The 23,311-nt window shown below is 41.0% G+C and overlaps 1 protein-coding gene across 7 annotated transcripts in view; it reads right to left on the reverse strand.

Annotated features, from left to right (window-relative positions):
• Positions 1–23,311, reverse strand: part of fhod3b (formin homology 2 domain containing 3b) — a 603,766-nt gene that overhangs the window by 29,193 nt on the left and 551,262 nt on the right. For all 7 annotated transcript variants that reach the window (XM_068055417.1, XM_068055443.1, XM_068055407.1 and 4 more), the window contains 3 exons: positions 17,298–17,459; positions 12,648–12,838; positions 7,845–8,037 (listed from right to left, as the gene is read on the reverse strand). In XM_068055417.1, the coding sequence (XP_067911518.1) occupies positions 7,845–8,037; positions 12,648–12,838; positions 17,298–17,459 (546 nt within the window). The remainder of the gene's footprint in view (positions 1–7,844; positions 8,038–12,647; positions 12,839–17,297; positions 17,460–23,311) is intronic.

Consider the following 23,311-nt stretch of genomic DNA (forward strand, 5'->3'; position numbering starts at 1 on the left):
GACTTTATCAAATGCTTTCGGGAAGTCCATATAAATAACATCCATAGACACTCCCCTGTCCACTACCTTAGTCACCTCTTCAAAAAATTCAATGAGATTTGGATAGGGAGCCTTGGTGCATTGCTTCAGTGCATCTTGTAGATGGTACACACTGTGTGCCAGTGGTGGAGGGAGTGAATATTTGTAGATGGGGTGCCAATCAAACGGGCTGCTTTGTCCTGGATGGTGTCAAGCTTCTTGAGTGTTGTTGGAGCTGCACCCATCCAGGCAAGTGGAGAGTATTCCATCACACTCCTGACATGTGCCTTGTAGATGGTAGACAGGCTTTGGGGAGTCAGGAGTTGAGTTACTCGCTGCAGGATTCCTAGCCTCTGACCTGCTCTTGTAGCCACAGTATTTATGTGGCTACTCCAGTTCAGTTTCTGGTCAATGGCAACCCCCAGAATATTGATAGTGGGGCATTCAGTGATGGTAATGCCATTGAATGTCAAGGGGAGATGGTTAGATTCTCTGTTCTGGAGATGGTCATTGCCTGACACTTGTGTGATGTAAATGCTACTTGCCATTTATCAGCCCAAGCCTGGATATTGTCCCGGTTTTGCTGCATTTCTACACGGACTGCTTCAGTATCTGAGGAGTCGCGAATGGTGCTGAACATTGTGCAATCATTAGCGAACATCCCCACTTCTGACCCTATGATTGAAGGAAGGTCATTGATGAAGCAGCTGAAGATGGTTGGGCCTAGGATACTACCCTGAGGAACTCCTGCAGTGATGTCCTGGAGCTGAGATGATTGACCTCCAACAGCCACAATCATCTTCCTTTGTGCTGGATATGACACCAACCAGCGGAGAGTTTTCCCCCTGATTCCCTCAGTTTTGCGAGGGCTCCTTGATGCCATACTCAGTCAAATGCTGCCTTAATGTCAAGGGCAGTCACTCTCACCTCACCTCTCGAGTTCGGCTCTGTTGTCCACGTTTGAACCAAGGCTGTAATGAGGTCAGGAGCTGAGTGACCCTGGCGGAACCCAAACTAAGCGTCACTGAGCAGGTTATTGCTAAGCAAGTGCTGCTTGATAACACTGTCGATGACGCCATCCATCACTTTACTGATGATACAGAGTAGACTGATGGCACTGTAATTGGTCAGGTTGGACTCGTCCTACTTTTTGTGTACAGGACATACATGGGCAATTTTCCACATTGCTGGGTAGATGCCACTGTTGTAGCTGTACTGGAACAGCTTGGCCAGAGGCACAGCAAGTTCTGGAGCACAGGTCTTCAGTACTATTGCTGGAATATTGCCTTTGCAGTATTCAGTGCCTTCAGTCATCTGAGATGCTGAGGTCTTTAGGAGGAGGCCGAGATGGATCATCAACTCAGCACTTCTGGTTGAGGTTTGTTGCGAAAGCTTCAACCTTATCTTTTGCACTCCCCCCATCATTCAGGATGGGGATATTTGTGGAGCCACCTCCTCCAATTAGTTGTTTAATTGTCCACCACCATCCACGGCTGGATGCGGCAGATCTGATCCATTTCAATTTTTCTTCTTTAAACCTAAGAAAGCCTGTTTGTGCTGGTTTCTTTGCCTTATAATTGGAAAGCAGTGAACAAGGATTTACCAAGGGGGAGCTAAAAACATGGTGTGTTTAAAATTAAACCCTACTACAGTAAGACCAGGTGAAGGCTGAGAGGGACCCCTAGACACCCATCTCACCTGGTCATAACACAGTATTTTATTACATATATCAATCAGTTCTTGAAACAGGGAGCATTAGATTTCCTTTAATTAATGAAAATACATCACTGTTTTATGCAAATAAACAAAATCAAAACAACTATTTTGTCTGTAGTTAAATTCAGAAGATGAGGCTCATATTCTCATAGCCAATTTAAAAACAAAGAGGAGGGGAGGGGGGGGGGGGTAAACCCGCAGCAACTACAGGCCAATCAGCCTCTCAGCAATGGTGGGGAAAAATCTAGAGACCATAATCCAGGAAAAAATTAACTGTCACTTAAAAAAACATGGGTTAATAAATGAGAGCGAATACGGATTGGTTAAAGGTAAACTGTGTCTGACAAACTTGATTGAGTTCTTCAATGAAGCAAGGGAGACGGTTGATGAAGGTAATGCGGTTTTTGTCCTGCACACGGACTTTCAAACAGTGTTTGTTAAACTGCAACTTAATGGAATGTTAGCAAAATTGAATCCCAAGGGGCAGTGGCAGCATGGATACAACATTGGCCAAGGGACAGAAAGCAGAGGGTAATGAAAAATGGTTATTTTTCAGACTGGAGAGAAATTGTTTCCACTGGCAGGAGGGTCGGTAACCAGAGGACACAGATTTAAAATAATTAGTAAATAAACTAGGAGGTAGACAAGGAAATAATTTTTCTAGCACATTTTTATGAACTGGACTGCATTACCTGAAAATATGATGAAGGCAGATTCAACAGTGACTTTCAAAAAGGAATGAGGTTTATACTTGAAGGCGAAAAATTTACAGGGTATGGGGAAGAAAATCAGGGCTCGAGGACTTAATTGGACAGCTCTTTCAAGAACTGGTTCGGTACCACAGGCCAAATGGCCACCTCCTATGCTGTGATATTCTATAATTGTATAACATTATGAGTTTTATTCAAATATTTTCACCTATGTTATGGATACTTTAAAAGCAAGTGAAACAAATGAAGACTTTCCTTGTAGGCCTAATCATTTGAATGTGATCATGGTCCTGAAGCAACAAGATGTAGTCTTGACCTCATGCTAAATGTGGGAATATTGTTCGAGTACTGACTGTATGTGGAAAATGGCGCTCACCTCTTCAGCGAGAAGATGGTTAGTAAAGTTCTACAGAGATGCACTTGAATGCGCACGCAGAAGGTTGCCTGTAACTTCAATGACCCTATCTAACAATGGAGAAAAAGTAACAGGCCAGTCAGCTCTTTTCAATCAGTAGAAATTGAAAGGCAAAGTTTTACAAAAAAAAATGTTGGTCTTTATTAGATTATTGATTCACATTCCTTACTAATAGTAACATTCTCAAAATGAGTGTTTGCTAGCTGTTTTCGGCCAGCTGGAGGGAATTTACATTCCAGTCTAACAGTCACATTTCAGAGTAGGGCAGAGACTTGCAGCTTTCTGGAAGTCCATGGCACACACAATCAGGTTGTTCCCATTTTATGTGGATGGGAACACAGATTGCTGGAATGGGTTATCAGTGGGAGGAAGGCTTATCTATTAGCAATTCAGTTACTGGCTTCTGGTATCTTTGATGGGCAACTTATTAAGGTCCAGCTATCATAGATTTTTCTGATTAGCAGACAAACATCCTATGGAATATTAAACAATAGCTAGCCATCTAACATAGTTAAGAAAATGCCGTTCCTTATGAATGGGCGTTGTTTCACGACATCGTTAAAAGATCTGGAATGATACTTTTGTGACTGAATGAATCCCAGAAGTCAGTTTACAGTCTGTAGGCAGCAGAATAGCTCAGTTAGTTTGGCTCTGTAGCAGTGATTCATCATTTAAATGAACATCTGTTTTCACGATCAAACATGTATTGAGAGATAAGTCAAGCAAAGTATCTTCATTGCTTCTGATTATATCTATCTATCTCTATCCTTCCGTGTATATCATGAACAGACTATAAATAAGTGTCATTGCATCATTTCCTACTGACAATTTATCTGCTCCATGCTACATAAATTGTGTGCTGATTTACAGCCAGAGCCTTGGACCAACAGCGAGTATATTGAATGCACCTATTGCGGATGAGGGAAATTATATAATTGTATGAGAGATACTTCAGGAAGTGTAGTACTGTGCAGTAGTGAGGGTTCTATGTTCAATCCCAGGTCTCACTCTCATTAACCTCGATATCAGGCAGTATTAGGTGGTGCGGTTGGGGGATAGGGCAAGAGCTGCACCTGCAGGATTGGTCGGTGATACTGATTCACACAGAACATCCAGCATACAGCCACAAAACACAACGTTACTCTGAAATGTCTTTCTTTTACTCTACTTCAACACCATAATAAAAATTAATTGTACATTGCTGCTGGTTATATGGTGAAGGAAAAGTGATTTCATATCACCTTCTGGAGTTCAGTCTCACTTAGGCCAATAAAAGTCTGTGCAGGCAGCTTCATGTTGCACTTTTGGCAATGGCACGCCAAGAGTCTCAATAGCACAGCATTATATAAGAATAGCTAGATGAAGAACAATGTCCATCAAGATCACCTTCTGCCACCCTGACAGTTACATGATACAATGGGGATGAAATTGTTGACTAACAGCTGCCTAGCCTCTGGAATTCCACCCCTAAACTTCCCACCTCTTTTTTTCTAAATATAAAAAAATCACTGTTGGCAGCCATGTCTTCAGATGCCTGGAACCAAAGCTCGGAAATTGTCTTCCTAAACCTCTCTGCCTCTCTCCTCCTTTAAGAGGCTCCTTAAAACCTACCTCTGACCAAGCTTCTTATGTGGCGTGGTGTCAAGTTTTGTCTGATGATGTTTCTGTGAAGGGCCTTGGGATGTTTTACCACATTAAAGAAGCTACAGAAATGCAATTTATTGTAGTAATCACAGCAATCAAGCTTCATCAATTAATCAACAAGAGACCCAGACACAAGGAATACCCCAACTGAGGGCGGCCTTTGGGACTCTTTTTCCTCCCAAGTACGCTATACATACCACAGGTCATGTTTCAAATTACTCAAAAACTATATGCCAAAATATTATTTTCTGAAATACATTATCTAATTTGCATTCTAATGAATCAATAGTAACTGCTTCCACTGTCTCTCTAGGGAAACTATTCCATAGACTGACCAATTACTCACTGAAATACTGTTCCTCTGTTCTGGTCAAGGTGAAATATCAGGTCATGGTCTACATTATCTAGTCGCTTTGGAATCCAAAAAACAGAAATCATATCATTTCTCTTTCCAGTGAGAACACACCTAATTTACATAACTTCCACATAATCCAATCACTCCATCCCCTCATCTTCTGTGTCCTTTCAAAAGCTGCAATATTCTGTTTTGTACTGCAGCAACTCAGAACTGTACACTATTGGAAGTGCAGTCGCACCAATGATTGATAAATTGGCAGGATTATCTCACTATTTTAGCTTAACATTGACCTTTTATTGCATTCCAACATCTGATTTGCTTTCTTACTGCCACTGAGCATTACTGTGATATCTTCCTTGGTACAATGCGAAACATCTCAAATACATTAAATCACTCAAAAAGAACAGTTAATCCATTTGGGACCAGACCGTAGTACTAGATTATCCAAATCCAATTAGAAGATGTTGGCATAACAGTCAAGAAACATAACAGCTTTTTAAGTGAAAAACCAACAGAATTGAACCTGAAATTGTTGCATGGTGATTTACTTCTACACAATGTTTGACAGTGACAATGTGGGAAGAGAAGATTTTCTCCCTGCTGTAGGAGCAGAGAACTAGTAAAATATAACAGGTATATTTGATGAGTTCACGCACCATTCAGAGGAAACTTTCTTCGAATGTGACAGAAAAATTAAGTTCGCTTTTGCAATGACTCTCTCCCTTCATTGTATAACTGCAACAATGGCATTGATATCAGCGTACACAAATAAAGTAATTTTTTTTGGATAACTTTTTTTTAAGATACTATCAACTGATACATTCACAGTTTGTACAACTATTCTTTTTCCCCATTCTTCTCGATGAGATACTGCTGGGAAATAATGAGCTAAAATAAGAGACGTAATTTCAACACAACGGGGATGTTGGGACAAGATAATGTCGGACAATGTATTTACAGCTCAAGAACAGCAAGTAAGTCAGGTGAAGAGGAATACTGACCACAGTAGCAGTAATATTGAGAAAGGCAAGTAAGATTACAAGGGAAAGAGATACTGGAGGTCAGAGGTAAATTGATAGATAGAGACCCATCAGGCAATAAGTTTTAACCTGCACCCTATCCAGGACCCCCAAGAAAGTGCTACAAGAGCTTCCCAAAACATGGGAGTAGTATTCAAATTTTTGGATGGGCTTTGGCTTATCAGAGAATTACAGTGATCTTATAGAGGGCGAAGAGCATTCAACATTAAAGAGGAAATTGAAATTCCCGGAGGCAGCTGCAATACAGGTGATTTCAGTTCAAAGGAAATAGAATGTAGATTGCTGAAATTGGACAAAGGCTGCAGTCTAAGGTAAAAAGAGGATACTAATGGTTAGATTTGCAAGATATATGAATAAAGTAAACCTCAAGAGTTTTTACTCATTTAATGTGAGGTTATCCACTTTGGTAGGACGAATAGATGGGCAGAGTGTTTCTTAAATGGTAAGAGATTAGAAAGTGTAGATGTACAAAGGGACCTGGATGTCCTTGTCAATTAGTCACTGAAAGCTAACCTGCAGGTGCAGCAAGCAATTAGGAAGGCTAATGGTATGTTAACCTTTATCGCAAGAGGATTTGAGTACAGGAGTGGTGAAGTCTTGCTTCAATTGTATAGAACCTTGGTTAGACTGCACTTGGAGTACTGTGTACAGTTTTGGTCCCCTTACCCTTAGGAAGGATATTATTGCCATAGAGGGAGTGCAACGAAGGTTCAACAGACTTGTTCCTGGGATGGCGGGACTGTCCTATGAAGAGAGATTGGGGAAACTGGGCCTGTATTCTCCAGAGTTTCGAAGAATGTGAGGTGATCTCACTGAAACCTACAAAATACTTAAAGGGATAGACAGGGTAGAGGCAGCTAAGATGTTTCCCCTGGTTGGGGAGTCTAGAACCCGGGGACACAATTTCAAAATAAGGGGAAGCCACTTAGGAGAGAAATGAGAAAAAATGTCTTTACTTAGGAGGATTGTGAATCTTTGGAATTCTCTACCCCAGAGGGCTGTGGAAGCTCAGTCATTGAGTATGTTTAAAGCAGAGATTGACAGATTTTAAAATACAAATGACATAAGGGGATATGAGGATAGTGTTGGAAAAAAGCATTGCAGTGGATGATCAGCCATGATTATATCGAATGGTGGGGCAGGCTCGATGGGCTGAATAGCCTACTCCTGCTCCTATGTTCCTATTAATTGGTTCTGAAGACTCTTGAATGCTCAATCAATTGCCTGATTTCAGTCATCCACAGTTGTCAACAAAATGAATCAAATAATTTCAAACTTTCAAAATTCACATATGTACAAAAGCCCTGTGGCATTTTGCTTTTTGGTTAAGGGAGAAGCTTAAACTTTTCTGGGGCAGATTCATTTCACTGTGAATAAGCAGAGGGCCATTGATCAATACTTATATAGAAGTCATGGAGAATCTCATCCCCAACAAATAAAACAACTAAAAAGATCACTGCCAGTAAAGGTCATTTTAAAAAACACTCCTTCTATCCTCACTCTCAACCCTCTAGATCTCTACTGCATTCTTAGCCACACAGCCTCCAGAAAGGACGGAAACCAATCTCAGGCTTTTTCCATGTCAGCAATCGAAGCTGCTCTACAACTGGCTAACAATAAGATTTCTCAAAGTGATGGTGAATGACAGGGAGAGGATTCCAGCAAAAGTCACCTTTTCCATCCCTGTAATAAGAGATTCTCCCCATGGCAATGCTTCAGTTGGAGGCCCTGAGAGCTGCAGCTCATTTCCAAAAACAGTAAATAATTTCTTTGTTCTGAGGTAAAGAAACTTTACAAACTCCAAATCATCTACTCATTGCTACTCATAGCTCCCATGAAGCCGACTGATGAAGTGCTGACACTCTGGCAGAGAGGATAACAGTGAACGCTCATCCCTGCTCCAGTGAATATTGGCAACAAAAAAAAAAAATCAGGCTACTTACATCTGTAATCATTTTGCCTCTGGTCTTGTTTCTTTCTCGGTGATTGGCTCGTTTCTGCTTTTGCTGTAACACTCGTTCCCTTGTGGTACGGTACTCAAGAGCAAACTCACTGATGATCTTACAGAACTTGTGAATGTTCACATCTCTGATTGCATGTGGGGGATGTCCCATGAAGAGTAGAAATGCATGGAATCTATAAAAGGAAAGGGGAAGGAAGGAACATATTGTTTAGAACCATCTAGTCATTAATTGCACACTTCACCTGTGAAAATCTGATCATGGGAGCAAATCTTGCATGCATGACAGTCAACTGTATAAAGTCTTTTACAAAACAGACAGTGACAGAGTTACAAACACTTAATGGGATGTTGTTACAGAAGCATCCTTACAGAAGCATTTCCACAGACAGCAATCATTTCTGAATGTACATGAGCTTGTAGTGATCCATTATGTTTAAGATAGAGAATGGAAAATGGGATAATTACACTTCTCCAGGGATGCCATTGAACAGGTTTCAGATGTAATACAGTAATCTTGCCAAACTGAAAGACCAACAGAATTTATTTCTGATTCTCCCCCTGCGATGATCCAGAATTTGGTGTGCTGGTCCGTGCACATAGTTTACTGTTTAATTGCAATTTACACTATTGTTTCTCTGTTTATAAAAGCAAGCAAATGTCACAGTGGAATGAGCAGATGGAACCGCTACAGGCCCAAAATGCTTCGACAGAATCACTTCAAATATTCAGTGGAATAATAAATGGAAACTTCAAACACATCTTCACATCCAACAAAACTTAGAGGTGGATTTGGGGAAAATTAAATTCCAACTGCACCTACGGTGAGTGTTTGGGTCCAGGTTTGCATAGTGCCTTTTTTGGCACACTTCAGGAGATTCTATAACTTCTGCATCCTGGTGGGTTATTCAAGATAAAACTACTGGGTGATTCCACCATTCCAACTGGTACTGGGGAAACCATATATAGGCACCTGGGAAAATTTTAGACATTGAAAATAATCACAACATCCCCCAAAGACAGGCCATAGGAAAGCACAATTGCAGAAGGGTAAAGGTTAATTTTTCAGAATGCAAAATAGCATGGTTTTTCCAATGAGGTGCTGAACCTCAGGGAAGCATCCCATTCATTCCTCATTCACCCTCTTCCCACAACACATCATATGCAATGGAGATTTAGTATGACAACTCAAGAAACACTGGCAATCATTTTGTATCATCTTAAGCCTTTTTCCTTAGAGTGCCTGTTACAAATTTGGGTATGCTGTAGTTATCTTTGTGGGTTCAGTTGTATTAGCTTCCTATTAGCAATCTGAACCCCTTGCTTTTATAGGAGTAACGCACACTGTCCTATATGTACTTGTATGATGGAGTAACTTGGGGGTGTAACAATAGCACGCCCTTATAACCTTGACCTGTTATTTATTTCTTTTGCAAACGTACTACTGTCATCTGTCTAAAAACACTTGGCAGCGAGGTGTGGCCTGATGAAAATTAAGTTGTTTTATTTCAAATAGAGATAAGAGTTATATTTATGATCAGATTCATATAATTCAATAAGAACAAGTTATTGTTGTGAATTGACACAAAATGAAGACCATCCATGATCCCCAAAGCAGTGAGCTGCCTTACTGGACCTAAACAAGATGTCGAAATGTACCCCCAAATTTCTGATTTTGAGTCTGCCTAAGCTTTTGCAGCTTTGTGTTTAAAAGCCTGACTGCCCTCATAGCCTTCCCAAACAGCCCGCCTCGGCCTGTCTCTGTCACTTCTGTTGATAGATAGGAATCATAGGACTTTCCAACTCAATGGATGTGAGATGTTTTCAATTACCTAGACAAGCTAATGAATTGCTTATTTTTCATCTGTGGAAAAAACAATTTCCATTTCATATGCATTTCCATTGCATTTCAAACACCTTTTGACTCGGTGGGGCCGGGTTTAACTTTTGGCTGGCCCATCCATTCCAGGAGCAAGAGGGTGAAGCCATTTTGAGGCCTAACCCAGCAGCATCCTGATGCAGCTCAGCGGATTGAGGTCTACCCAACATTGAGTGGCCCAAAGGTTGACAGCCAACAGAAAAGCAAGTCTGCAGGTGTCGCAGTCATGACAGAGGGGTTGGGAGTGGAGGAGCCTGGGAGCAGCAGCAGCCCTGATTATTCCTGAGGGACCCTGAAAACTCTCGTGCTCCTCCTGGCCTCTCAAAAATAATTTAAAACTTACCTTCACAGGGCCTCTGGCTCTGTCACCAGTGAAACTGGTTGAAGAGTGCATGGCACAGGCTCAGACCAGTTCTGTCCTAAAATGGCAACCGAGGTCCTATGTACATCAGAGGATTCTGGTTTGCATTTAACAAGAGGCTGACAACCTGAACCTGCAGGATCTTCACTGGCTAGTCCTAGGTCCCAAAAAATGGTCGCAGTGGGGCAGGAAGGCTACCGACCCCATTTTGAGGCTGTTACTGCCCCATTAATGCCAATTACAACAAGATAACATCAAAAATGACAGTGGTGAAAATACACTTTGTTTAAAGGGCCCTGGAACAGTTTACTGAGTTGGATGGTCAGCCATGATCATAGTGAATGGCAGAGCAGGCTCGAAGGGCCGAATGGCCTACTCCTGCTCCTATTTTCTATGTTTCTATAACCAAAGAGCATAGATCTAAGGTGACTGGCAAAAGAAGCAGAGGCAACATGAGGAAAAACAGCGTAGTTAGGTTTTGGAATGCACAGGCTGTTAGGGTGGTGGATATAGATTCAAAGGGGAATTGGATAAATACTTGAGGAGAAAAAATTGCAGGGATATGGGGACAGAGCAGGGGAGTGGGACAGCTGGATTGCTCTTCAAAAGAGCCAGCACAGACTTGATGGGCTGAAAGCCCTCCTTCTATGTTGTACTATTCTATGATTCTCATATCACTTGTTTTGGTAATGAACCATGACATGTAGTTATAATTAACTTAAATAGTCTTTCACATTTTTCTGACCTGTTCTTTTGATTTTATTGGAATATGCATTTAGAGTGAGTACTGATGACCTGACTGGAGGAACTGATTGGGAGGAGTTTACTGAGCCTAATATTGGAGGTATTTCCCCCTCCAATAGCAAAATCATGAGCCATTTCATTAGTTTCAACCGTGATTCAGCTGGTAGCACTCTCACTTCCGAGTCAGAAGATTGTGGGTTCATGCCCCACTCCAGAATCCTGAGCACAAAATCTAGGCTGACACTCCAGTGTAGTCACGAGGGTGTACTGCACTGTTGGAGGTGCCATCTCTCAAATGAGATGTTTATCCAAGGCTCTGCCTGCCCTCTCAGGTGGACATAAAAGATCCCATGGCACTATTTTGAAGTACAGCAGGAAAGTTCTCCAGGGGGTGTCCTGACTAATATTCATCTATCAGCCAAGACAGATGTAGCTATTTATTTCATTGCCAATTGGGGGAGCTTGCTGTGCGCAAATTGGTTGCCACATTTCAAACGTTACAACAGTTCAACACTTGAAAAAGTATCTAATTGGCTATAAAGTACTTTAGAATGTGTTAAGGTAATGAAACGGGGTTATTTAAATGCAAGTCTTTATTCATATAGAACATGTTTACAATTGTCTACATGTAGTACACAGAAGAAATCTTCTCCTATTGAGAGAGAGTAGAATTGGGAGCCAATTTCACAAGTGTAGGTTGCCAGTGTAAACTGGAAATCCAGACACACACTGCCCAAGATTATCGGACACAATGGTTGGAAAACCGTAAGCAGTGTGTGCCCAGATTTCCAATTTGTATTACTGGCAGAGTAGGCACCCACTGGCAGTACAGAGTCCTGAACACATTTTCACACAGTGCAAATGCATAGGTGGATGACCTGTTCCCAACTCTTTAGTGATTCCACTTTTGACCTGGTGACTAATGCATGAGTTTGCCTAACTGATTTTCTCCTTCTACTGCCCTATGATGACCTGCTAAGATCAGGAACTCAGCACATGAGGGGCAGGAGAGAGAGGGTATGGAATTAAGTCTATGTCTCATCACTTCTTGGCATGCTACTTCTGATCCAAAACTCATTCAGCTGCCAGTTCGCACCCTCTGTATTATCTACTTAGTTACTCTCCACCTTCCTTCCAAACCCTTCTCTTTGAGTATTCCTCATGTGTCCAATTACAGCAACTCCATTCCTCTCCCTTTTCTCATGTGCAGTATTCCCTCCTTATTGTACGCTGCTGAGACATCTCCTTGCACACGAAGACCGTTGTATAAGTGCAAATTATTGCTGCATTCCACTGTAGCACTTACGCCGAATTCTAGGCTGTTATATTCAGCTTTAAAAATTCACAGCAAACTGTTTTTTCTCCATATGTTACAAGAACAAATGTGTGCACATTCAAAAAGATTTTTATCCTCACAAAGACAAGCATATTTATTTTAAAAGAAACTAGGAGTGAAAGGAATATTAATCATAATTCTCTGCAAATGTTTAATTTTCCTCATACAACCAATGACCTTTTATAATGATAAAAAATCAGTTGCAGCTCACCACTACCTCTTGACTCATCTAGTATTTTTCGCCTACTTTTTTAATTCTGGAAGTGTCTGAACCCTTTTGCCTAGCTTTCTGGGTAAAAACTAAAAATCTCAAACAAAACTAGGCCCTTTGCCTACCTTTCAGGAATTAAAAAAAAAAATCCCTAAAACAAAACTATGAAAATATCCTTACCTTTCCTCACAAAAAAGGAGAGACTAGGACAACAGAGAGGTTGATCATTTGGGAAAAAGCATCTGCTTTGTATACCTGTTCATTACTCTTCTGTGAACAATTTTTAAAATGATGATCCTCTCAGCACAATCCTTCAGGAACTCGGACATTTTCTGCTTCAGGGTGAGTTTTATTTCATGCTTTGCAATAGCCTTTAGGTGATCCCAAGAAGCTTTGCATCTCCGCTCCAACTGGCAAAGGTTTTCTTGAAGCTGGTCAAAGTCGACCTGAGAATAACGATTTTCAAAAATGAATTTGAGTTTTTCTGCACAACCATTCTTCTAGGTTTAATGTGGTTTTACTTTATTTCAGAACTTAGCACCATATGAACAAGCAGCCAAGGAGCAGAAGTAGAAAGCACAATGCCAGCAAAATACAAATCATTCAGGAATGAACTGTTAGACCTACCCAGAGCCAAACCTATGCTGGACTTTATGGAGACTGGATGGTGGAAGATGGTAGAACAATGTTTTTTTTGATGAAAGGTCATCGACCTGAAACGTTAACTCGGTTTCTCTCTCCACAAATGCTACCAGACCTGAGTATTTCCAGCAAATTCTGCTTTTATTTCTTTTTACTTCGTGAGCTTTCATTTGAATACAACTCAAACTAATGGGGAAGTTATCTCCTGTACAGGTACTTGGCATAATAAATTTGGTAGTCTCAATTCCATTACACAAGCCAGAAGAATCACTCATGCTGGAAACGAGATCATACCAGCACAGTGTGGCAAGCTCGGGTTAAGCGTGTTTTTGGGACTGAGCAGAGCGAGTATGACTTGGGAAGGTTTTTCAGCTGGTGCAAACATGATGGGCTGAAAGGCCTCATTCTGTGTTGTCACTTTTCTATGGTTCTATGGACAGTGACAATGGATGATCAAAATGCAACAATGTCCCATTGAATGTCCCATGGAAGCATATTTATATTGTGTGAACACAAACATTTGCTAAAATAACATTTTGATTTTTTTTTTGTAGTCATTTAATTTTACTTTGCTGCTCCTTGTTACTTTTCCCTATTGGGGTCAGCAGTGGCAGCTCATCATCAGCTGAAAGGTAGGGAGGGCAAGAGGGAGAAATAGCATGACACCACAGGTCTTAAAGGAGCATTCTTTCTAAGCACAAACCTGGATACAGCTGGTTAAGGACACAGAATACTTCCATTGTCTGGTATGCACAGCATGTTGCCAAGGAGAAAATTGGAGAGTCTTGCCTGAGCTAATTTCAGTATCACTTGCATTGATTTTAGCCAGAAATTAGGCTGTCGCTCACGTTGGTAGGGACTACTGCAAGCAGGCGCACAATGGGCAGAGATCCAGTGTGTACAATCTCCACCCGATTTCAATTGGTCATTCTGTGCTCCGGCCACAAGCTGTGTAGCAGAGAAATTCTACTCTTAGGCTGTTTAAGGTCATGATTATATCAGTGGTTTCCTATGAAAAACTGTATTGAAAGATAATACCTATTGTTAGACTGATGTATTTTACAGTAAACATAGGCAATCAGCAAAATTCTTGGAGGTCTCCTTTTCGGGTGGTAAAATGGTTAACTGTTTATGATAACAGGACCTCAGGGATTTCAAGGAGCTCCTGTTGATGATCAAGGAATTAGTTTAACAAATGCCAACTCGCAACTGCTCCCTGCATTTGATTTATGACAAATAGTTATTCCAGGAAGAGGCTACAGGAGCATGGATCCCAACAGGCTAGCTGGATCATAAACCTGTCTTTATATGGCTGACAGCAGCATTACAAAACACCGTGCTCCCATTACTGGCCAAGCCTAAACTGATTAGGCCAGCAGATTCTTGTTGCTGGTGATAATACGACAAAGAAAAAAAAGGATGCTTGTTTTAAGAGTTTCAAAAAATGGGACGAGTGTGAGGCTTACACTTCCCCTTCGTATGGCTGAGAAATAAGAGAACAAAAAATTGAAGGACCCCCTGACAGTTGTCAGTTGCCTCTTATCTTAAACCTAATGCAATATTTGAAGACTAATTCCGGATAGATTCGAACATTTAAACATGAAAAGTGAGTTAGGTTAATGGGTCATATCTTATATTGCAGGGCAAGCAAAATAACATTCGCTAGACTGCCACGAGGTTGATTGATTATTGAGCATTGCACCCCATTACTGTCAAGTTTCTGTGGTTTTGACGTAAGGTCTTCCATAAAGACACAAAGAAATTAAGAGATGTGTGATTAAAACAAACAGGAAAACTACATGTTGAGTTTTAGAGAAGGGATCTCACTATCAAGTGAAGACAGCTTTAACACTCATTTGCACTTTTCTAATCTGTTTTTGGCTGAACAGTGCATACTGGCATTTATAACATCAGGGAATCAGGAGCTGATATGGAGCAACTGCTGGGTCTAGCAGCATGAAGAAGCTGGATTAACACTGCTACAAACAAGCTAAAAGGATCACAGCAATCTTACCATTTCAGCCCCTCTAGCGTGCCAGACAGCTAATGCTAACTAGACAGTAACACTGGGAGCTTCCTAAGGAGATCCAGAGTGGTTATTCTTTTCTTATCCTTTGTTCATTGAATACTATAGAATTTACAGCATTCAGTTCTGCCAGTCAGCGAATGCTTGCACCCCTCCCTAAGTGTCAGTTATGGGTCAGTTGGTAGCATTCTTGCCTCTGAATCACAAGGTTGTTGGTTCAACTCCAGAGACTTGAGTACAAATTCTAGGCTGAGAATTCAGTGCCGTACTGAGGGAGTGCTGCACTGTTGGAAGTACTGTCTTTCGGATAAGATTCCAAACTAAGGCCCCGTCTGACCTCTCAGGCGGACGCAAAATATTCCACCGTTTTATTCAAAGCAGGGCAGAGGAGTTCTCTCCGATGTCCTGGTCAACATTTAATCCTCAGAAAAATAATCACTAAATTAACAGATTATCTGCTCATTATTACATTGCTGTTTTTGGGAACTTACTGTGTGCAAATTGGTTGCTATGTTTCCTACATTACAGTAATGACTACACTGCAAAAGTACTTTGTTGGCTGTAAATTGCTTTGGAACATCCTGAAATCATGAAAGGTGCTATATAAATGTGAATATCTCTTTCATTCATTTGATAAATTAAAGGAAGGTAGTATGACTGATTACAGGAATGCTGCAAATGAACAGCAGGCCAGTCAGCAGTTGTAAATGGAAGGGAAAGGTTGTGATGTTTCAGATGTGGACTCTTCAGGAAACTGAACAGTAAGGGATAAACAGGCAAGGTTGCAAAAATAGAGAGAGGGGAAACTAAATCACAGAAAGGGAGTTAATCTGCTTCAGGGCGCGTGTCTCAATCCTTTCATCATTTAAATAACATGCAAACCGCTTTTATTTTATTCTTTCATGGGCTGTGAGCATCACTGGTAAGGCCAGCATTTGTTGCCCATCCCTAGTTGCCCTTGGTCACAATTCAACAAAAGCATAATATGACTGGAAGAAACAGCAGAAGACATGATGCATTTGACCAGCATCAGGTATAGGCAACTAATGTTGATTTACAACCACCTGACATTTATCCTACAAATTGTGAGACTGCTGCTCCTATGACTGTCAGATCCACAAATCAATGTGGAATAATTATCTTCTGATGCACTGTATATCTTCAGTGCACATATTGAAGGAAGAATAAAGCTTAGAAAGAGAACTATGCATGAAAAACAACAAATGATGAAATTTAAAATAGAAAATGCTGGAAAAGTAAATCAGCAACTGAATCAGAGTGTGTGCCTGGCATTTTGAACTCTATCAAAGGGTTAATCCCATCAGGTGCTGACTAACCACCTGTGTTTCACTAGCTCCTTCCAGAGGAACATTGAATCATTGAGACAGACTGATAAAATAATTCCCGAAGAACTTAGTATCCTTTGTTTGACGTTAGTCCTTTTTTCCTCTGGATCAGAGAGACAAGGGAGTCTTGTGTCATGCACTGGGGCTCAGATGCAATGAGCCATGCACCGGAGCTTAGAGAGTCATGCACTAGGGGCTCAAAGGCAATGATGGTCTGGACTAAACATAAAGGAACAAGTCGAGAAGGCAATTCAATGGCAGATGCTCTTATTGAATGGTGAAGCAGGCTGAGGGCCTGTATGGCCTACTCCTACTCCCGTTTTTTTGTTTTTGGAGAACGCTGGAAAAGGTGGCCTTGAAGGTTTTTTGCCGTGACTGCACACCATTCCCCTAGTGCCTGTTAGTGCATTGCTTACTCACTGTGACGTAGAAAGCAGCAAAGGTCTGGCCGCAGCTGCTTCTGAAATTAAGACATTAAGTTGCTGGCCTCAATAATCTACACTACACAAGGAGTGTAGAAGGGAAAGCTGTTTTTAAGGTAGTATTACATAACCTCCAATCTCCAGGCTGGATTCCACATGTAATTTTACAATCTTGTCCCTTCTGCGAGTGACATATCAAGTTTTCATATTTCCCAACTCCAAAAATATTAATGTCTGATTGTTTTGGGTAATATTACAACTTGAAAATCAGGGTGAAGTTAGTCGATTCCCAAGACCCCATTTAAATGAGTGGGCTAGCGAAGGATTCCAAAATACCCCAAACCTCCTTAACTTGAAAAAGTCCTTGATTGAAAGGCAGAACAATATTTTGTTACCTTCTGCCCTGGCTGGAAAATAGAGCTGCAACATCTGGATAATAGACAGACAGAATATTTTTTCGCTGACATACCTTGGCTGACCTCGTGATGGCCCCAATCTCTGAGTACAGGTCTGAACTATCTGGAAACTTTTCCACCACAATAGTTGCTATGTGATGCAGCAGAGATTGCTTATGCACTGTGTCTTTCACTTCTGGTACTTTCTCCAAGTATCCCAGCTCAAAGCCTTTGGCCTGCACGGAGAAGGGGAGAAAAATGCTTACTCTACACAGATACTTATTTAGTACTTTCAGCAACCCACTCCTTTGTTTCCAAAGACAGAACTTCAGGGCTGATAATTGTGGCTAAGACTGTTTGAATAATCTGAACATTCAGGTGGCTTCGCCTCAAGTGCAGACAGAGTCTGGCTCTAATTAAACGGATAGATGTACAATTATGCAATCAAAGGTGATCTTACTGTCAGTGATTAAGTAAAGCATTTAAAAATTAATTGTTTTAATACAAAACAGAAATATGAGGAGCAACTAAATGGGTGGGCGATCCAATAACCTCATCCCCTGAAAAAAATAAATCTGCCATGGTTCCTGCGCCTGCTCACCATCCAGTGACCCCTATTGGAAAGTATGCATGTGGGAGCTTTGGCCAAGGATAGGATTGGGATCAGGCCGCAACGCTCCCTAACTTGAATAGCTGGTCGTCATTTACTGGATCTGAGTGGAGGACTGGTGACTCCCATTACAATTGTCTTCCAACATGAGTCAGTGCCTTCAGGAGAGGATGCAGAGGGAGGGGCAATATGAAGGGGACATTGTAAAAGTTTGCACATAGTACAAATAGCACTTGTTTCCTTGTAAAATTTCTCCTGTCAACCACCAAGGCAGCATAGATATCCTGGCAAGATTTTTGCAGTACAAGAAGCCAAGTCTGACCAACAATCTCCTAATATCTCCATATGATCCCTTTCAATCTTAGCCCAACATCAAAATTCCATTATACACAAGAATAATTGTGAACCAGAATTAGATTTACACGTTTACATGTGAACTACTTGTGCAGGTTACTTAAAAACTGTAAACTACAAAATTGAAGCCAGTTAAAATTGGCACCACCATATGTCACCTTATTAGCTGCTTCTCTGCACAGTGCTGGGTCTATACCATAGTTTCTAGGCAGCTTCCCATTTTTTCCTATTTTAGATGTGATTTGATTTTTTAAGATATGTAAGGCAACTTAATTATATTTCTGGCCTCTGCATAGTAGCTGTCCCAGCCACTCAGAAGTCACTCTCAGTGACTGCAGAGGCACATAAAAGTTGTCTTCTTAACCAGGAAGTAAACTGAAACCAGTAGCATGGCTCCCTAACTTTTTCTCTGCTGATTAATTATTTTGTTGGCACTTGGAGTTGGGTCCCATTATTTTCTCCTTTTTAAACTTATATTAAATTCACTAAGCTTCTCCCCTTGACTTATTTTTAGGTTCCCTTGTACCACTGGTATTTTTTTCATTTCCTCTATTGGGAAAATGGATACAAGTATTCTTTAACAAGTCTGCCAATTCCAAACTATCTATTGTAGTCTTGCCTGTGTGCATCTTTAATTGGCCCACATTCCCCCCTTCATTCTCCTCTTTCTCAGAATATTTATAAAAATTTTGCTGCTAGCTTTCCTTTCTGCACCTCATGACTTTCTTTGTATTCTTTAGTTGCTTTGCATAGCTCTCTCAGTCTGCTGTATTTCCAGTTTGTTTGCATTTGTGTAAGTCTTTTATTTTACTCTGCTACTGTCTCTTACCTCATTTATTGACAACGGTTGGAGGTTTTGCCTTTTAGACATGCATACTTGTTTTGTACTGTACCAAAAGCTTCTATGATCAGTTCCCACAGTTTGTTGGTTTACCCATTCGTAGTTGAGCACAATGTACTACAGTTAATATAATTTCTCTTTCATTTGAAGTTTGCTTAACTTAAATTTAAAACCTTTATTTGTGACTCTCCCTTCTCGTTCACCAACCTAATATTTAATTCAATTATATTACAGTAACTATCACAAAACATTTCACCTCGCTCACCTTTCAAACCCACCACCCTCCACATTCATTCAGCCATTTCTGCCATCACCAGCACGACGTCACATCTCCAAACACATTTTCACCTCCCCTTCACTTTCAGCATTCCAAAGGGACCGTTTCCCAATACCCACTCCCTTTCCCATGGCACTATCCTTTGCAAGTGCAGAAAATGCAACACCTGCCCTTTCATCTCCTCTCTTCCTACCGTTCAGGGTCCCAAACACTTCTCCCAGCTGAAACAGCAATTTACTTGTAATTCTTCCAATTTAGCATTTGTATTTGCTGGTCATGCAGCAGTCTCCACTACATTTGGGAGACCAATGCAGATAAGACGATTGCTTTGCTGAACACCTTCGTTCAGCCTGCAACTGTGACCCTGAGCTACCGGTCATTTGACACTAATTCCCCAGTCTACTTAATTTCTGACCTCGGGCTCCTGCACTGCCCCAGTGAGGTGATGTGAGCTGTTCCTGGAGTGGGGGTGCCCTATCAGTATGCAGCTGGCAAGATGGTCTGCACCCCTGGATTCTACCCACCTTATTCTGCCACAATCCCCAGCCACCACACATTGCCAACTTTTCCCTGCTTCCCTCCCCCTCTGCTATTCAACTGTAACCATTTACATCTCCTCCGGACCCATTGTTTGTTTCTTTACTTATTCCATTACCACCTCTTTTTGCCTTGTACCATCATCCCTTTTGTTATTCAATCACTCCTACCCTTCACTCTATTACACACCTCTCCCTGTCTTTTTTTCCCCAACTCAGTACTTGCTTAAAAGTTGGTCAAACTCCAACATCTAACAGTTCTGATGAGAGGTCTTTGACCTAAAATGTTAACTGCTTCTCCCTCCACAGATGCTACCTGACTTAGAATTTTCCAGCATTTTCTATTTTTACCTCACCTTGTTGGCTCTTAGCTAGAAAGGCTTACTGAAACTGTGAATATTCCTTTCAATGTCTTTATCCAGTTCCCTTCCATTCTGATCTTTGCTTGTTACTTTTGTCTTTTCTAATTTTATAAAGAGATTTACAAGTTCTCCCAGCTGAGGTACTAATCCACAACGAGCACTGCTAAGGGTTCTTTTCTGATTGTTATCCCAGTTCTCCAAGTTCTTCTTTAAGTTAAGTCTTTCTTTCACTGTGCTCTAATCTTAGCCATTCCTTATTATGACATTAATTTCTCATCTTCAGTGCATAACATTTTAAAAAGCGAGTTTTTCCAAATCTGTTGTGCCTACAAACAACAGGAAAACCGCTAGGAGTAGTTTTAATAACTGGAAAATTGTTATGGAAGGGTGGGGGGTCATAAACCAGACAAGCAGACCTTTACACTCAGTTTGTTGATAAACACTTCCATTGAGAAAGGCTTCATGTCAGGAATAAATCCTTGCAATATGTTCTCTTGTATCACCCTTCCCGCTATCCACGTTTCCTGTACATTAGACAATTTAATGCATAACCAATGAGTCATTTAGGGTCAACCAGGCTCAACACTGCATCTACTCAGAGTGCTAAAATAAAGAGATATGTATCTTCTTTCTGTTGTTTAAATGTCTTTTGCTATCAACTTTCTTCCCCTATCCCACCAACTTCTAAATCTGATGGATTTGATTGTGCCTAGGAATATATTGGTTAAGTATAGATTTAGTCAGTAGCCTCAAAGCCCTGAATGTCTCCTATTGTAATGACCAAATAAACACAACCAGTTCAGAGTTACTTTGCACTTTATCCCACTTCTCAAGGCTTAAAGGGACAGCGGCAGTGTGGATACAACATTGGCTAAGGAACAGAAAGCAGAGAGTAGTGACGAGCGGCTGCTTTTCAGACTAGTGGTGTCCTCTCAAGGGTCAGTATTAGGACCATTGCTCATTTTGATATATATTAATGACCTTGGCTTGGGTACTGGGGCTGTAATTTCAAAGTTTGCAGATGACACAAAACTTGGAACTGTAGTGAACAATGTGGAGGATAATAGAAAACTTTAGGAGCACACAATCAGACTGGTGAAATGGGCAGAAACTTGGCAAATGAAATTTAATGCAGAGAAGTGTAAGGTGATGCCCTCTGGAATAAGGATGAAGGGAGGCAATATAAACAAATTGGTACAATTTTAAAGTGAGTGCAGGAGCAGAGTCCCAGGGGTTCACATGCACAAATCATTCAAGGAGGCAGGACAATTTGTTAAGGCTGTTAGAAGAAAAGCATCTAGGATCCTTGGCTTTAGAAGCAGAGATGCAGAGACTGAAAGAAGGTAAGTTATGCTAAACCATTATAAATCATTGGTTAGGCTCCAGCTAGAGTATTGTACCCAATTATGGGAACCATACTTTTGCCAAGGGCTTGGAGAGGGTGCAGAGGAGATTTAGTAGAATAGTACTAGGAATGAGAGACTTCAGTTATGTGGGAGAGTAGAGAAGCTGGAATTGTTCTCCTTAGAGATGACAAGATTAAGGGCAGATTTAATAGAGGTGTTCAAAATTATGAACGGTTTTGATAGAATAACTAAGGAAAAACTATTTCCACTGGCAGGAGGGTCGGTAACCAAAGGAAACAAAGATAGTTGGCAACAGAAACAGATGTCAGATGAGGAGAATTTTTTTATTTTTTTTTAAAACAGTGAGTTATGATCTAGAATGCACTGCCTAAGACCAAGGTGGAAGCAGATTCAATTGCAACTATTAAAAGGGAATTGTATTTATATTTGAAAAGGAAACATTTTCAGGGCTACGGGAAAAAAAGCAAGGGAATGGGACTAATTGGGTTGCTCTTTGGGTGGCGCAGTGATTAGCACCGCAGCCCCACAGCTCCAGTGACCCGGGTTCAGTTCTGGGTACTGCCTGTGCGGAGTTTGCAAGTTCTCCTTGTGATCTCGTGGATTGCCGCCGGGTGCTCCGGTTTCCTCCTACAGCCAAAGACTTGCAGGTTGATAGGTAAGTTGGCCATGGTAAATTGCCCCTAGTGTAGGTAGGTGGTAGGAGAATGGTGGGGATGTGGTAGGAAATATGGGGTTAATGTAGGATTAGTATAAAATGGGTGCTTGTTGGTCAGCATAGACTCGGTGGGCCAAATGGCCTGTTTCAGTGCTGTATCTCTGTATGACTCTTTCAAAGAGCTGGCACATACATGATGGGCTGAATAGCCTCCTTCTGTGCTGTATTATTCTATAAAGAAATTATTCTTATCCTCTATCCTCATTCTGTGAGTGAGAATTTAACATTGATGACCCCTCATCACTGAATTAGTCTCTTCTCATTCACATAATCAAACTGCTGTATATTTTTTAAAAACCTCTTCTCTTTTTCTATTGTGGGGCATACAGTCCAACTCTCATGACGATAGCTCCCCAACCCTGACATCATCCTGGTGAATCTACACTGTATGCTCTCTGTAGCTTTAATGTCTTGCTTGATGCAGAAAATATTATGGACTGGATTTTGCTGCGAAAATATTAGCAAGGTTAACAGCAATTGGACAGCAACTTCTGCCAGTGCACATGAACAGTTAGACATGAAAATCCGGAAGTTTCTATCCAAGATGCACCACTCTCTGTAAGCTGTATGTAGCATCTCTATGTCTGGCTGCCCATTCAAATGTACTGAATGTCATGAAATTTCTGTACTGTCCCTTTTAACAGTGTGGCAGGTTTTAATTTCTGCCAAACCACCTCTCTAGAACTGAAAATCAACTTTTATAAGTTTGGAGTCTCATTCCTTCAGAATGTAATTGTTGATTCAAAACTTTTTTTTTTACTTTTTCTTTACCATCTCTCCCATTTCTCTCTCTTAATCTGGTCTTTCTTTCCCTCTTGTTATCTTGCATTCTGTACTTGGTTTGACATTGAATTCTCTATTCTGACTGACACTTCCTGGTTGAGACTCTCCACAGCTCATTAATGATTCTGCAATTTGATGAGTTAAAGAAGTGCACAGTTGCTTGTCCTATTCAAGTAGGTCCCAAATGCCCTGTTGAGGGAGCTGCGTTATTCAGATGCTTGCCCATGGAAAGTATAAGGGTAA

This window comes from Heterodontus francisci, chromosome 2, assembly GCF_036365525.1.
Source record: "Heterodontus francisci isolate sHetFra1 chromosome 2, sHetFra1.hap1, whole genome shotgun sequence".
Taxonomy (NCBI): domain Eukaryota; kingdom Metazoa; phylum Chordata; class Chondrichthyes; order Heterodontiformes; family Heterodontidae; genus Heterodontus; species Heterodontus francisci.